The sequence below is a fragment of the Phycodurus eques genome, chromosome 11 (assembly GCF_024500275.1).
Source record: "Phycodurus eques isolate BA_2022a chromosome 11, UOR_Pequ_1.1, whole genome shotgun sequence".
In the NCBI taxonomy this organism is placed as follows: Eukaryota; Metazoa; Chordata; class Actinopteri; order Syngnathiformes; family Syngnathidae; genus Phycodurus; species Phycodurus eques.
The window spans coordinates 25,840,240-25,854,666 of record NC_084535.1 but is presented as its reverse complement, the minus strand read 5'-3'; the positions used below and the strand labels follow the sequence as shown (position 1 = coordinate 25,854,666).

The 14,427-nt window shown below is 43.5% G+C and overlaps 1 protein-coding gene across 3 annotated transcripts in view; it reads left to right on the top strand.

Annotated features, from left to right (window-relative positions):
• slc18a2 (solute carrier family 18 member 2) overlaps positions 1–7,436 on the top strand; it is a 42,445-nt gene extending 35,009 nt beyond the window's left edge. For all 3 annotated transcript variants that reach the window (XM_061690101.1, XM_061690103.1, XM_061690100.1), the window contains 2 exons: positions 3,141–3,274; positions 6,665–7,436. In XM_061690101.1, the coding sequence (XP_061546085.1) occupies positions 3,141–3,274; positions 6,665–6,772 (242 nt within the window). In that variant the 3' untranslated portion in view covers positions 6,773–7,436. The remainder of the gene's footprint in view (positions 1–3,140; positions 3,275–6,664) is intronic.
• The last annotated feature ends 6,991 nt before the right edge of the window (positions 7,437–14,427 follow it).

The window sequence follows — 14,427 nt, the reverse complement described above, 5'->3', positions numbered from 1 at the left end:
AGCAGAGAGCTGTCTCAAGGCCATGGCAAAGTAAAACAAAACATAACGGTGGCATTGGTTCCAGGCACATATCTCAGCTTCTGAATGTTCCAGTGAGCACGGTTTTGGACATAATACCTAAGTGGAAAGCCAATCATACCCCCATAATATTGCCTCGATCAGATGCTCCTCGCAAGATTTGTGACTGAGGAGTGCATAGAATAATCAGAAGAGTTTTCCAAGAGCCAAGGACCACCTGTGGAGAGCTTCAAAAAGACCTGGAATTAGCAGGTACTGTTGTCACAAGAGAAAACAGTGAGTGATGTACTCCACCGCCATGATCTGTATGCACGCTCACCACGCGATACTCGATTGCTGAAAAAAAAAAAAGCATGTGAAAGCAAAATTGAACTCTTTGGATGCCATAATGCACACCACGTTTGTAGGAGAAATGGCACTGCACATCACCCTAAAAACACCTCACAAACAGTGAAGTTCAGTGGTGGAAATATGATGGTGTGGGGCTGCTTCTCAGCAAATGGTACTAGTAAACTTCACATTGTTGAAGGAAGGATGAATGGGCTAATGTACCAAGACATTCTTGACAAAATAATTCTGCTGCCATCTACGAGGATGATGAAAATGAAACAAGGGTGGACATTTCAGCAGGATAATGATCCAAATCATACTGGCAAGGAAACTCTCAGTTTAGTTCAAAGAAAAAAAAATAAAGCTGCTAGAATGGCCCAGCCGATCACCTGACTTGAATCCAATCGAAAATCTATGGAAAGAACTGAAACTCAAGGTCCATAAAAGAAGCCCACAGAACCTTCAAGATTTGAAGACTGCTTGTGTGGAGGAATGGGCCAAAATTACATCGGAGCAATGCATGCGACTAGTTTCTCCATACATGAGGTGTCTTGAAGCTGAAAAAAAAAAAAAAAAAAAAAAGGCTTTTGCACAAAGTATTAAATAAATACCAGTTGGCGTGTTCAATACTTTTTCTCTCTGTCATTTCACATTATTACACATAACTTAATTTCTGAGCTCATTCTACTTTCTTTGTATGTATGGATTACTTGGGTTGTTATCAACATCTGGTGAAATTTTCATGTCAATAGCACCATTGAAAATATATTTAGTGAGAAAAATGGTGATGTGTGAAATACTTTTTCAGCCGATGTATATATAAAGTCATGAAATGACTTATGCCTCACAGTTCTTGGTCCAAATCTTGGTTCCAGCCTTCATGTGCAAAGTTTGCATGTTGTCATTGTGCTTGTGTTGGTTTTCTATTGGTACTCTGCCTCCTCCCACTTTCCAAAAACATGCATATTGGGTGAGTAAAGACTCTAAATTGTCCATAAGTGTGAATGTGTGTAAGAATGGCTGTTGACTCTCGGTGCCTGTCAATTGGGCAACCGGTCAGGGGTGTAACCCGCCTCGAGCACTAAGTCAGTTGGGACAGGCTCCAGCTCACCTGCAACCTTGAAGACAAGCACTACAAAAAAGGGATGGACTGTATCCCTAGGAACGATTGTCCTGTCTGAGGACAGAGGATCTTTTTACATGGCATTAGAAAATCTAATTATTGGGACTGTCCAACTGACAATGGACCAGGCCCATATAAACACCTTAGTTGAATTTGAATTTTTCTAACACCCTGATAATGAGGTTACAAGTCCAGCTAATGCAGCATGTAGACAGTGAATCGGACAGACAATCTGCACATGTGCTTCTGTTCCTTCCACAAGGAAGAATAAACAAAGCAAGTACCGTATGTAAAATGAGACATACTCTAGACTGGTGGATATTTTGTATATATTTTGTGACATAATCAGTAAACAGAAAAATAAACAATCAAAGAGGCCATAAGTGGCCCTACAAGTAGCACAATGTATGGTAGCTAAGCAGACATACTTCAACGGTTTTCTTCCCATGCTTTTTAATTAGGACAACTCACTCGCAGGTTTTGAGACAAGAAGTAAAACTAAAACTAAATCTTAAATATAAATATAAATGTTAAATCTAAGTGTTTCGAGTGGAACTAAATATCTAGCTAATATGTACCGGAAACACCACAAAAAAAGAGACTACAAACACAAAGTACTCGTCAAATAAAGTTTATCCGAATTAATTATTTCAGGTAGTTATTATGATAATCTACAGTTTGCCCAAGAGTCTATTTAAGATGTTTATTTTTATACATTATACATTTTATACGTTATTTAACAGGACAAACATGCTGACGTTGAGCTTTTATTTTGATACTTCCAGGTATCAGCAGTTTTAATTTGCGTATCAGATATTAGTTTATTTAGTATTAGCTGACTTCGCAGTAAAAGGGTGCAAGTGCTAGACTGGCCTGCCAACAGTCCAAACCTGTCTCCCATTGAAAATCTGTGATACATTATGAAGTGCAAAATAGGACAACAAAGACCCCGGATAGTTGAGCAACTGAAGTTGTACATCAAGCAAAAATGGGAAAGAATTCCAACTACAAAGCCTCAACAATTAGTGTCCTCAATTCCCAAATGCTTATTGGGTGTTGTTAAAAGAAAAGGTGATGTAGCACAGAGGTAAACATGCCCCTGTCCTAACTTTTTTTGGAACATGTTGCAGGCATCAAATTCAAAATTGGTTAATATTTGCAACAAAAACCAAAAAAACAATAACAAATGAATATAGGTTGAAAAGGATTATTGTATTCTGTTTTTATTTAGGTTTTGCACAATGTCCCAACTTCATTGGAATAGGGGTTTGTAGATATATATTTACCATTTAGATGTAACATTTAGGTGTAACGTTTCATATTTGGATTCAATTATTAATGTTGACAAATATTGTCATTGTTTGAAGCTAAATGTGACCAAATGTTGCTGTTATTTTCCACGTCAGGCGCTTTACAAATGGCACCCCATAAGCAGAGCAGTTGGTGCATTGGTGCCTTAATTTGGTAGAACCTCAACAGTTCATGGGAAGTACATTGAGAGGACAATTTAGCAACAAATTCTTTTTTTTCGTGCTTGTTTCATTGGCTGCTTGTTTGAAACCCACAATCATTCAGTCTTTTCAGATTGAGTTACTAACAGTCAGTTTAAGCTGTGTAATGTTTCTTTAAACAAAGTGGCAATTATCACATTGATCTTCTTCTGTTTTAGGGCCATCTATCGGAGGCTCCATAGCTGAAAGTATTGGCTTCCCTTGGTTGATGACCATTATTGGAATAGTGGACATTTTATTTGCCCCCCTCTGCCTCTTCCTCAGGAACCCACCTGGACAAGAGGAAAAAATTGTAAGATTTCAAACATGGAGAAATACTGTAGTCCTGAAATCTAGTTCAAGAAAATTACCAACACTGCATTATCATGTTAAAAAGACTCATGTTTTCGTAAAAACGCCAGAGTGGAATACAATTATTAAAGATTTATACCTTATGAACTTGAAGGAGCATTTATGCGAAAATATAAAATATGTATCATCATATCTGACTCTTTCTGATAGGAATAGATAATGGTATTTTGGACAAATTAGAGTCATATTGACACACACACATTAACCACCAATTGTTACGGTTCGGGATGCGGGAGACACACACACACAGACACACACTCCCAAAAGAAGGAGGAGTTCAAGGTGCTGAGGTAGCAGCCCTGACACCGATGTTGCCAACATAGCAACTTTGTCGCAATATTTAGCGACTTTTTCCACCCCTCTAGTGACCATCTTTCAAAAAAAGAGTGGTCGTATTTGGCTTAGCGATCAGCGAAAGCCACACCACCCTGTCAGGCACTTCCCCTATGAGATGTGGTGAGAAACGCAGTTCACTCCAGAAAACTATCTTCCAGAACCATTCATAGGGCTCTATGTTACATCTGGATGAAATGTAATACTCCCTTATCCATGCTCTGCCTCTTGTCTTCCGCCCCCCCCCCCCCCCCCCCCCCCCAACCAGTCCCAATGGTATGGGACTTTGAAACAAACCCTCTATGCACTTTTTTGCAACAGTTGTATCTCATCACCAATGTATCGCCTATGTAGCTCCTACTCCGTTTATCCGTTTTTCTGCTGTAAGCAATAGTCACATGAGCATGTCCTAGGCCTTCCCCGATGTCTCCCTGTTCTCTTGAATATGGTCTGGAACACCTTAACAAGGTCCAGCAGCCATCCAAAATAACTCTCCAAATAACTAGCTCATATTAATTTTCAGGGGCAGCGTCTATACTTTGAATCCCTCTGGAATAGCCAAGCACTTCATCCTTATCTCCAAGGGTGAGCTGAGACACACTGAGAAGAAAACTCATTTCCACTGCTCATATCCTCAACCTTGTCCTTTCGCTCAGTACCCAATTCATGTGACCATATGTGAAGGTTGGGACATAAATTGGTCAGTAAATTGAGACATTTACCTTTTGGCAAAGCTCTCTCTACAGTCTGATAGTTGATGCAATTCTGCGGACACTGGAATGCTCAGTCTGTCAATCATAATCTATATACCTCTTTGATGAACAAGACCCCAAGATACTTTATAGTATACCACCTAAGGCACAACTTCAATCCCAACCTGGTGGGCACATTACACCTTTTTCTGGCTGAGCGCCGTGGCCTGCTATTGGGACTGTTAGAGCAAATGTCTTCCCAAACATTGATACAGTATGACATAAACTTGTGTAAAGACTTGGACTTGAGGATTCAAATGAGTTTAATTGCAATAAAACCGAGAGTACAGGATTAGACTCATTTTTATACATGTCAGCAAATTTGTTGAAGTCCTTCCAGAAAGTCCAGCCCAATGTTCCTTCCAGGAATTGTGTACAGGGGTTGAATAAACATTCCAACGGCAAATCCACTCCCCCCCCCAAAAAAAAAAAAAAAAAGAGTTGTCCTTATCGACTCATTATTAGAGCGCAATCTGGCCATACAATTTGTCAAAATGTGTTTGATGTGTATATGTATCATGAACTGTTGCACTGTGGTGTTGCAGGCAGTCTCTTGTGTCCTGCTTACTCCTCCATATGTGTGTGCATCCATTTTGTGAATAACGTAGTTTTCGGACTACAAGGCATGTGTAACATTGGCCCAGCTCTATAGCCTCACAAGGATATTGATGGGTGCACCTTTATATGATTTGAGGACTTACAGAAGACATTCACTTGTGTCCCCCGTGATGTATAAGGCGCAGGCACACTATCAATGAACGGGTCTGTTTTATACATAAGGCGCACCCGGATTATAAAGTGCATTCAGCGAAACAAAACAGTCAGATAAGTCACTTATGCACACACCATAATATTATGTTGAAGTACAGTAAGTATTACTTCGCGAGTATTACTCCGTAATGCTCCGACAGTCCGGCTTAGTAGTTTACCAAAGTCATACTAAAATATTTTGACAAATTTCTGAGCGCCGTGTACCACATAAAATTGGTTCGAGGTCAGTAAGCACAACCAGAATTCATACATAAGGCACACTGTCGCTTTTTGAGAAAATCTAAGGATTTTAAGTGCGCCTTATAGTCCGAAAAATACGGTATACACGTTTCTTTATCTATTTTGAGCACTAGTGCCATCTGACACTGTTTGACCAGTGTGACAAGGGGTGTTCTTAGTATTTGAGTGCATCAGTGCATACGTGCGTGTGCATGGATTTTGCTTAAAGAGTTGACTAAACCTTTGTTTCACTTACAATAGTAGACACCGATTCTCATACTAGAGGCTTAACACTAAAACCGCTCGAAAAAACACTGAAGGTCATATTTTGATTAGGCAATCAGACGACTTTGTCTGCAAGAGGACAGAACACGCTGTATGCCCTGTACGCCCCAGCTGGCCTAGAAATTTTGTCAATGAAGATAAGAAACAGAGCAGGTAACAAAGGGCAGTCTGCCAAAATGCATCGTCCTCAGTGAAGACGTTTAACTGCCAGTGCCAGCAATGCAAACCAAGCTCCCAGTCTGATTGTAAAAGATGGAATGGCCCACAGAACCAGGCCCCAGACCTGCACTCCTTGAGCACTCCCCAAAGAACATCATGGGGGACACAAGTGAATGTCTTCTTTAAGTCCTCAAATCATATAAAGGTGCACCCATCAATATCCTTGTGAGGCTATAGAGCTGGGCCAATGTTACACATTATACCTGCCGGATCTGAGGTTCTCCATCGTGTGAATGGAATAACCCTGTAGTTGGATACTGCACGCCTTCTTGTCTCCTCCCCTAAAAAGAGGGACCACCACCCTAGTCTTCCAGTCTAGAGTTACCGTCCCTTCTACTGTCTGGTGATTGGCCAGTCTAGCATTACAGTCATTTCTTCTGTCTGTACATACACTCACATCCTTCTTGACTTTCTTGATTTTTTTGACCTTCTTGATTTTTCCCTTTGCAGAAGGGTGTGAAATTAAATTTTGAGTTATTTGGATCTGGATAGAAATCAGACACCACCTCCCAAAGAATCCAACCACCTCATACTGTATGTGTATAGTCGTATACTGTGTATACAGTATAGATAGAGATAGATAGATAGATCGATTGTGTGCGTGTGTGTGGGTGTGGGTGTGTGTGTGTGTGTGTGTGCGTGTAAAGCCGCACTTGTATTTCTGTGAACTAAGAAATCACTGGCATTGGGCAGAAACTGGCATTGGGCAGAAATCTACTGTCATAGATGAATCCACATTTTCTTTCTTTCAGGCTATTTTGATGGACACCAACTGTTCAATGAAGACAAGGTCCTACTCCACGCAGGGAAATTACTATCAAGGTGAAAACATGGATCCGGATTATGATGATTATGACTAAGAGGAATCAGCCATGCAGGGTAACATGAACAAGGGTTCAGATGATCTATTTTGTTGTATAAAACCAAGGTACACAGAAAAAAAACACCAACAAAACAAAGCAGCCAAGATGTTTCTATGTGAATATCTTGGGTTCAGTCTTCTCTGTTCATTGTCTTATTAGCGCTTGTACCAAGGAAAACCAAAGTGGATCTTCATCTGTTTGCAAGCGCACCGTGTAACAGCCAACAGCCTTATTTGTTATAGACAGCTTTTTTTAAAAGCACTTTGTAGACAGTAGAAGTGTTCTGAAGAAAATGTTGACTAATTATTTCAAATAGTCACCGAATTCATGTCTGTTTGATGTCATGGAAAGGCTTTTTTTTTGTCCCGTGTTTCCAATACTTCCAATTTGCATGTGATGTTTTTCCCTCGAGCTTCAATTGCTTAAAATTGTGGATGATTGTGTCAGTGACCTACTTATTGAGTGGGAGTACCGTGAAACTATTGAGTGTAGGGTCAAACCCAACACGTGCTGAATTTGTTACTGTTTGAATTATAATTGTATGCGCAGATAGAACATGGGAAATAAAAGTGGAAAAAAAATATTGTCATACTGTAGGTCACCTGTTTATTTCAAAGGGCTGGCGCATGTGTTAGTGGATAATGCCTTTTTGTCATGTGTGTGTGTGTGTGTGTGTGTGCGTGTGTTCCACGTTTTGTCTTCCTCTCTCTCGTTTCTCACACACCTGCTCCTGTGAGCATCTTCACCACCTGTGCCTCGTTCATACCTAATTACCGATTGTATTTAACCTCGTGTCTCATTCCCACTCGTTGCCAGTTCGTTGTACCTTGTCGTCACGTTCCAGCATTCCTTGTCACAGACTCACAGTAAGACTTTGACCCTGTTCCGATTATCGACCTTGCCTCTTTGCCTCATGTTCTTGGATACTGTTGCCCTTCTTGGATTGCCTGCCCGTGTACCGACCTATGCCCGTCTATTAAACCTCTCTTTTTGGAAACTGTCCATTTGTTTTGGAGTCTTGCATTTTTGGGTCCTAGCCTCTGTTCCGTTCATGACAGAACGAACTGGCCATAACATGGACCCAGCAGACTCAGACCCGGTGCGCAAAGCCCTTCAAGCGCAGGGTCAACGCTTCTCGAAGCAGGATGAGCAGCTTGCTGCCCTCCACCTTCATCTAGAGGGACTGTCAAGGCATCAGGACAATATGATGAGACAGGTGGCCTCACAGTTTGAACTTCTTATGAAAATTATCCAAGAAAAGGAACCAGTTGCCACCACACCCAATACCGCCACGGTATTTCCATGTGAAACAGTCAACATGCAGCCACCTGCCACCTCCGCTGCTGTCTGCCCACAGCTCTCTCGGCCGGAGAGGTTCTCGGGAAATTCTGGGAACATTAAGCCGTTCATCACGCAGTGCAAACTCCACTTTGAGCTCCAGGCAGCTGCCTTCCCCACCGAGCGGGCAAAGATCGCTTTCGTCATTTCCCACCTGACTGGTCGTGCGGAGGCGTGGGCTACTGCTGAATGGAGCCGCAATTCCGCCACGTGTCATTCATGGGCTTTTTTCGTAAAGACTATGGAGCAAATTTTTAAATTTTCCACTCCTGATCGTGAGGCAGCTCGCTCCCTTGTCACCTTACAACGAGGCATGCGCAGGGTGTCAGATTACGCGATTGAGTTTCGCATTCTAGCAGCTGAGAGTCATTGGAATAATTGGGCGCTACTCGATGCCTTTTTTCAAGGACTCCCCCGCCGTCAAGGATCATTTAGTGCCGCTAGACCTGCCGACCGACTTGGACACTCTCATCGCTCTCGCCGTAAAAATCAACAAGAGGCTTTTGGATCGCGAGCTGGATGGAGATCGGTGGAAGGCTGCGTCACCGCGCACTTTGAGGACAAGCCTCGGTGACCAGCCAAACCAAGGCAGATCCCCTGGTTCCGGTCTCAGCCCACTGGCTAACCTCCCCACGGAGGAACCCATGCAACTGGGCAGGTTCCGTCTCTCCCCTGAGGAACGTCAACGCCGGCTGAGGGAAGGGCGGTGCTTCTACTGCGGTCAGTTGGGTCATTCCGTGAGCAACTGTCACGTCAAAGTTGCCGGTGCCGGTAGCAAGGGCACGGGAGAGGTGAGTCTGAATTTGATGAAGGAAGACCCTACACGGGTTCTTCCTAAAGTGACACTATGCTCTCCTGATCAAGAAATTCATACACCTGTATTAATTGACTCTGGTTCTGATGCAAACTTACTCAACTCCATCCTCGTTAAACGTATGCACCTTAGAACCTTTGAAATAAAACGCCACCGCAACACCTATGCTGCAGACGGCAGTTTTATGGGCAAAATCACTCACCGCACTCAAACACTCACATTGACATTTCCCGATTCTCACTCGGAACGCATTAGTTTTCATGTTTTTGATGCCATGAATCAGGACCTTATCTTAGGGAACCCATGGTTGAGATTACATAACCCCCACATTGACTGGTCCTCTGGGCAGGTTATGTCATGGGGCAGCAATTGCGCCCGGAACTGTTTCAAGCCGCCATGTGATGTTCAGGGTCATGTTTCTAAGGACAATCCACAGACCCCATCTGGGGATCCTGATTTATCTCAAGTGCCCACCTGTTACCAGGATATTAAAGACGTTTTTTTCCAAGTCCAAGGCCAAATCCCTTCCACCCCACAGACCTTATGACTGTGCTATTGACTTGCTGCCTGGAACCACACCCCCACGAGGCAGGTTGTTCTCTCTTTCAGGGCCGGAACACAAGGCCATGAAGGAGGACGTGGAGGAATCACTGGCAGCCGGGATCAATCGCCCATCTTCATCCCCTGCGGGAGCAGGATTTTTCTTTGTGGACAAGAAAGACAAGACCCTGCGACCCTGTATCGATTACCGGGGTCTCAACGATATCACTGTATAAAACAGGTACCCTCTTCCTCTCATCTCCACCACCTTTGAGTTCCTGGAGGGAGCCAAGGTTTTCACCAAACTGGACTTAAGAAATGCATATCATCTAGTCAGAGTAAGGGAGGGGGATGAATGGAAAACAGCATTTAACACACCAACAGGACATTATGAATATTTGGTAATGCCTTTTGGGCTTACTAACGCTCCAGCTGTTTTCCAGAACCTCGTCAATGATGTCCTGCGTGACATGCTGAATGTTTATGTTTTTGTTTATTTGGATGACATTTTGATTTTCTCCCCGGATGAGGAGACTCACATTATTCATGTCCGCTCTGTTTTGCAGCAGTTACTGCAGAACCAACTATATGTTAAGGCTGAGAAATGTGAGTTCCACAAGGCGTCAGTTTCTTTTCTGGGTTTTGTCCTGGCTCAAGGTGAAGTCAAAATGGACCCTTGCAAAGTCGATGCAGTAATTAATTGGCCTACTCCCACGTCACGCAAAGATGTACAAAGGTTCTTAGGGTTCGCAAACTTCTACAGAAAATTCATCAGGAATTTCAGTTCTATAGCCTCTCCTTTGCATGATCTTACCTCGCCACACAAACCTTTTGCATGGAACCCGCTTTGTCAGGCAGCGTTTCAAAAGTCGAGCTTTACCTCCGCTCCCATCCTTACTTTGCCAGATCTCCAACAGCAGTTTGTGGTAGAAGTTGATGCGTCTGATGCCGGAATAGGAGCAGTGCTCTCCCAGAAATCTCTCAAGGATGATAAATTACATCCTTGTGCTTTTCTCTCCAAAAAACTGACCCCAGCTGAGAAAAATTATGACATTGGTGACTGTGAACTGCTGGCAGTCAAGGTGGCCTTGATGGAGTGGAGGCACTGGCTAGAGGGGGCACAGACTCCGTTTTTAGTATGGACAGATCACAAGAACCTTGAGTATATTAAGACTGCTAAAAGATTAAATGCGAGGCAGGCTAGATGGGCTCTGTTCTTTACTAGATTTAATTTCACGCTATCCTACCGACCCGGTTTTAAAAATGGTAAGCCAGATGCTTTGTCACGCATTTTCTCCGAAGAGAATTCTTTGTCCGACCCAAAGACTATTTTGCCCAAGTCATGTTTTATTTCCGCTTTTGTTTGGGACATTGAAACGGCGGTTAAAGGGGCTCTGAAAGACACTCCTAGCCCTGACGATTGCCCTGAAAACAGGCTTTATGTGGTTCCGACCTTAAGGGGAAGAGTCATCCACTGGGCTCACACGAACCGCACTGTATGTCACCCAGGCATTGCCAAGACTCAATCAGTGGTCGAACAGCGCTTTTGGTGGCGTAATATTAGGAGGGATGTTATTGATTATGTCAATGCTTGCCAGGTATGTGCTGCCAACAAGCCCTCTCATCAACGTCCTTCTGGGGAGTTGCGACCCCTGCCAATACCACAACGTCCTTGGTCAGACATTTCCGTAGACTTTGTGACAGGATTACCGGCCTCTAAAGGAAATACCACCATTCTTACAGTTGTTGACAGGTTCTCTAAGATGGCACACTTCATTGCACTTCCAAAACTCCCCTCAGCTAAAGACACTGCCGAGCTGATGATTAATCAGGTTTTTAAGTTCCATGGTTTCCCCAAGAATGTGGTGTCTGATAGGGGTCCCCAATTCATTTCGCAATTTTGGAAGGTGTTTTGCAATCTCATAGGTGCTACCGTCAGTCTGTCATCTGGGTTTCATCCTGAAACCAACGGCCAAACCGAGAGGCTGAACCAGGACCTGGAGACGGGGCTCCGATGTCTCTCTTCACAGGATCCGCGATCCTGGTCTCAGAAATTGGTTTGGGTCGAATTCTCCCACAATTCCCTCCCCTCTGTATCCACTGGTCTATCGCCTTTTCACGTTGTGCATGGTTACGAACCATCTCTGTTTCCTGCCATAGCCCCTGAGTCCACAGTTCCAGCGGCATTAACCTTGGTGAGACGCTGCAGGAGGACCTGGGAGTGAGCCCGACAGATGCTGCTGCGCCAGGGACGGTCCTACAAAGCCGCTGCTGACCGTCGGAGGACACCGGCCCCGAACTACAAAGTGGGTCAGCGAGTTTGGCTCTCGACCAAACATATTCCACTCCGGGTGGAGTCCAAGAAGCTCGCTCCCAGGTTCGTTGGGCCCTTCCCCATCACAAAGATCATCAACCCTGTCACCGTGAAGCTGAGGCTCCCAAGGTCGATGCGGGTCCACCCTGCTTTTCATGTCAGCCTACTCAAACCAGCCCGGGAGTCCCCTCTGGTCCCGCCTTCCAGGCCCCCTCCTCCCCCCCGGTTTGTGGACGGGGGGCCCTGTCTTCGCTGTGAAGCGGCTGTTGTCGTCTCGTCGGAGGGGGAGGGGGTTTCAATATCTGGTGGACTGGGAGGGCTATGGGCCTGAGGAACGTTCATGGGTACCGTCTGCGTTTATCATGGATGATTCGCTCATTCGGGACTTCCACGTTGCGCATCCAGGGGCCCCAGGGCCGTCTGGGGCCGGCCGTTAAGGGGGGGGGGTACTGTCATGCGTGTGTGTGTGTGTGTGTGTGCGTGTGTTCCAGGTTTTGTCTTCCTCGCTCTCGTTTCTCACACACCTGCTCCTGTGAGCATCTTCACCACCTGTGCCTCGTTCATACCTAATTACCAATTGTATTTAACCTCATGTCTCATTCCCACTCGTTGCCAGTTCGTTGTACCTTGTCGTCACGTTCCAGCATTCCTTGTCACAGACTCACAGTAAGACTTTGACCCTGTTCCGATTATCGACCTTGCCTCTTTGCCTCATGTTCTTGGATACTGTTGCCCTTCTTGGATTGCCTGCCCGTGTACCGACCTATGCCCGTCTATTAAACCTCTCTTTTTGGAAACTGTCCATTTGTTTTGGAGTCTTGCATTTTTGGGTCCTAGTCTCTGTTCCGTTCATGACACTTTTCTTTTCTTTATTTTTTTACAAACATAAGTAAAGAAAAATGATAATGGTCAAAATGTCCACAATTACATTGTACAACTAAAATGCAACACTACGGTCGGTAATATGAGAATAACGGGTAAGGGAGGACAAACTGGATGTTTTTGTGTTATTCTTTTGTTTATTTTTTTGGTGTATTCTTTTTAAGTATATATGAATTGCAGCCACCGTACACCCGAATTAAGTTTGACAAACATACAAACCAAAGGACAAGTAGTCAAATGTGATCGTTTAAAAAAAAAACATAAAAGCATAAGTATTAAAACTTGCTTGAAATATAGGGTGTCGCAAAAGTCACGATACACTTCCTTTTTTCTATTTCATTTCAGATATCATTTGGACAGACATGAATGCGCTCATTCTGGCGTCAAAGAACGGTTTTTGAACGAAAGTTCATTTTCATTCAAGAGTGCCAGTTTTGTTAGAGACTTACAGGACAAAACCCCTCTGAACACACTATATACGAACCTTCATATGTCGGCAGATAAACACTGTATTTGGCAATCAATTCAGTGCGGCCACGGCCGCCATTCAAGACAAGCATGTCGCAGATGCGTGAGAACCCGAGGTGCGTTCAGGGACAATGCATAAACGGGAGTGAATGTGTTCTTCGGTGGTTCTTTTGTAATACAGTACATAGTTATGAAAATTTAATACTAGGAAACTTATTTGTATAAGAATACTATACTTAAAACTGCGATGATATGGAATTTATTTTTGTTTTGTAATATAAGAATAGATAAAATATTTTGTTAATATTGTCAGCCAGAGCTGCAAGGAATGCAAAGTTACCAATGTCCTTTCACCATTGTTTCTCTAATACTGTGTTGTGTGTTTTTGTTTGCACATTAAGGACAAAATTCCTGTTGGTTTGAATTCCTCATTTTAAAAAGGTTCATTCAAGCAACACGTTTTTCCTCATATTTTTTAGATTGCAGGGTGAAAGCTGCAGCTGGCTACTTGTGTGGACTGAATGGCTAGCAACAATAGGAAAATGAAATGCCAGTACAGTATTTTAAGGGGATTAGCCAGTCTTCAACATACTGAGAAAAAACAAAAAAATAACTATGAACTAGTTAATTTTTGGAACGGTGAACTGAACTTTGAACTAGTTAGCATAGAAAATGAACTTTCCTAACACAAGTCTTCCTGTCCCCAACTGCAGTTCAGCAACACTTTGAGAAGCATTATGGCCTTCACAATGCTCCAACGCATAGTACAATTTACGCTATCCATGACAAGTTTCTCAAGGACCTGTTCTTGACAAACCATGCAGCGAAAGGCCTGCTACGATCACCATTGACGAAAACACTGAACTCTTTGACCAGGCATGAGTGCAAAGGCAGAGAAGGTCTATCAGGAGAGCTGCACTGTAACGCAGCATCAACAACAGCTCAATTCAGCAGATGTTTTGGAGAGTGATAAAGCTTTACCTCTCTCGACTTCACATTCCTGAGTAGCCTCTGAACAACTTGAAGTCAATTTTGCAGCCCTGCTTCTATGTCAATCCATGGGCAAGGGAAGGATATGCTGACGAAAACCACAAAGCCTAAGATGTCAAATGCTGTTGGCCTCTGAAAGACACCTGGAACAAAATTTTTAAAAAAGGAAGTGTGTAGTTCGGAGACCCTGTACATATAATACTGTATATACCGACCCGTGCTGTAACCTATTGTTGCTAATCTTAAAATGTTGGCTGGAGATCTTATCCCTATTCTGGATTTATCATGGGCCATCATTAACTTTTG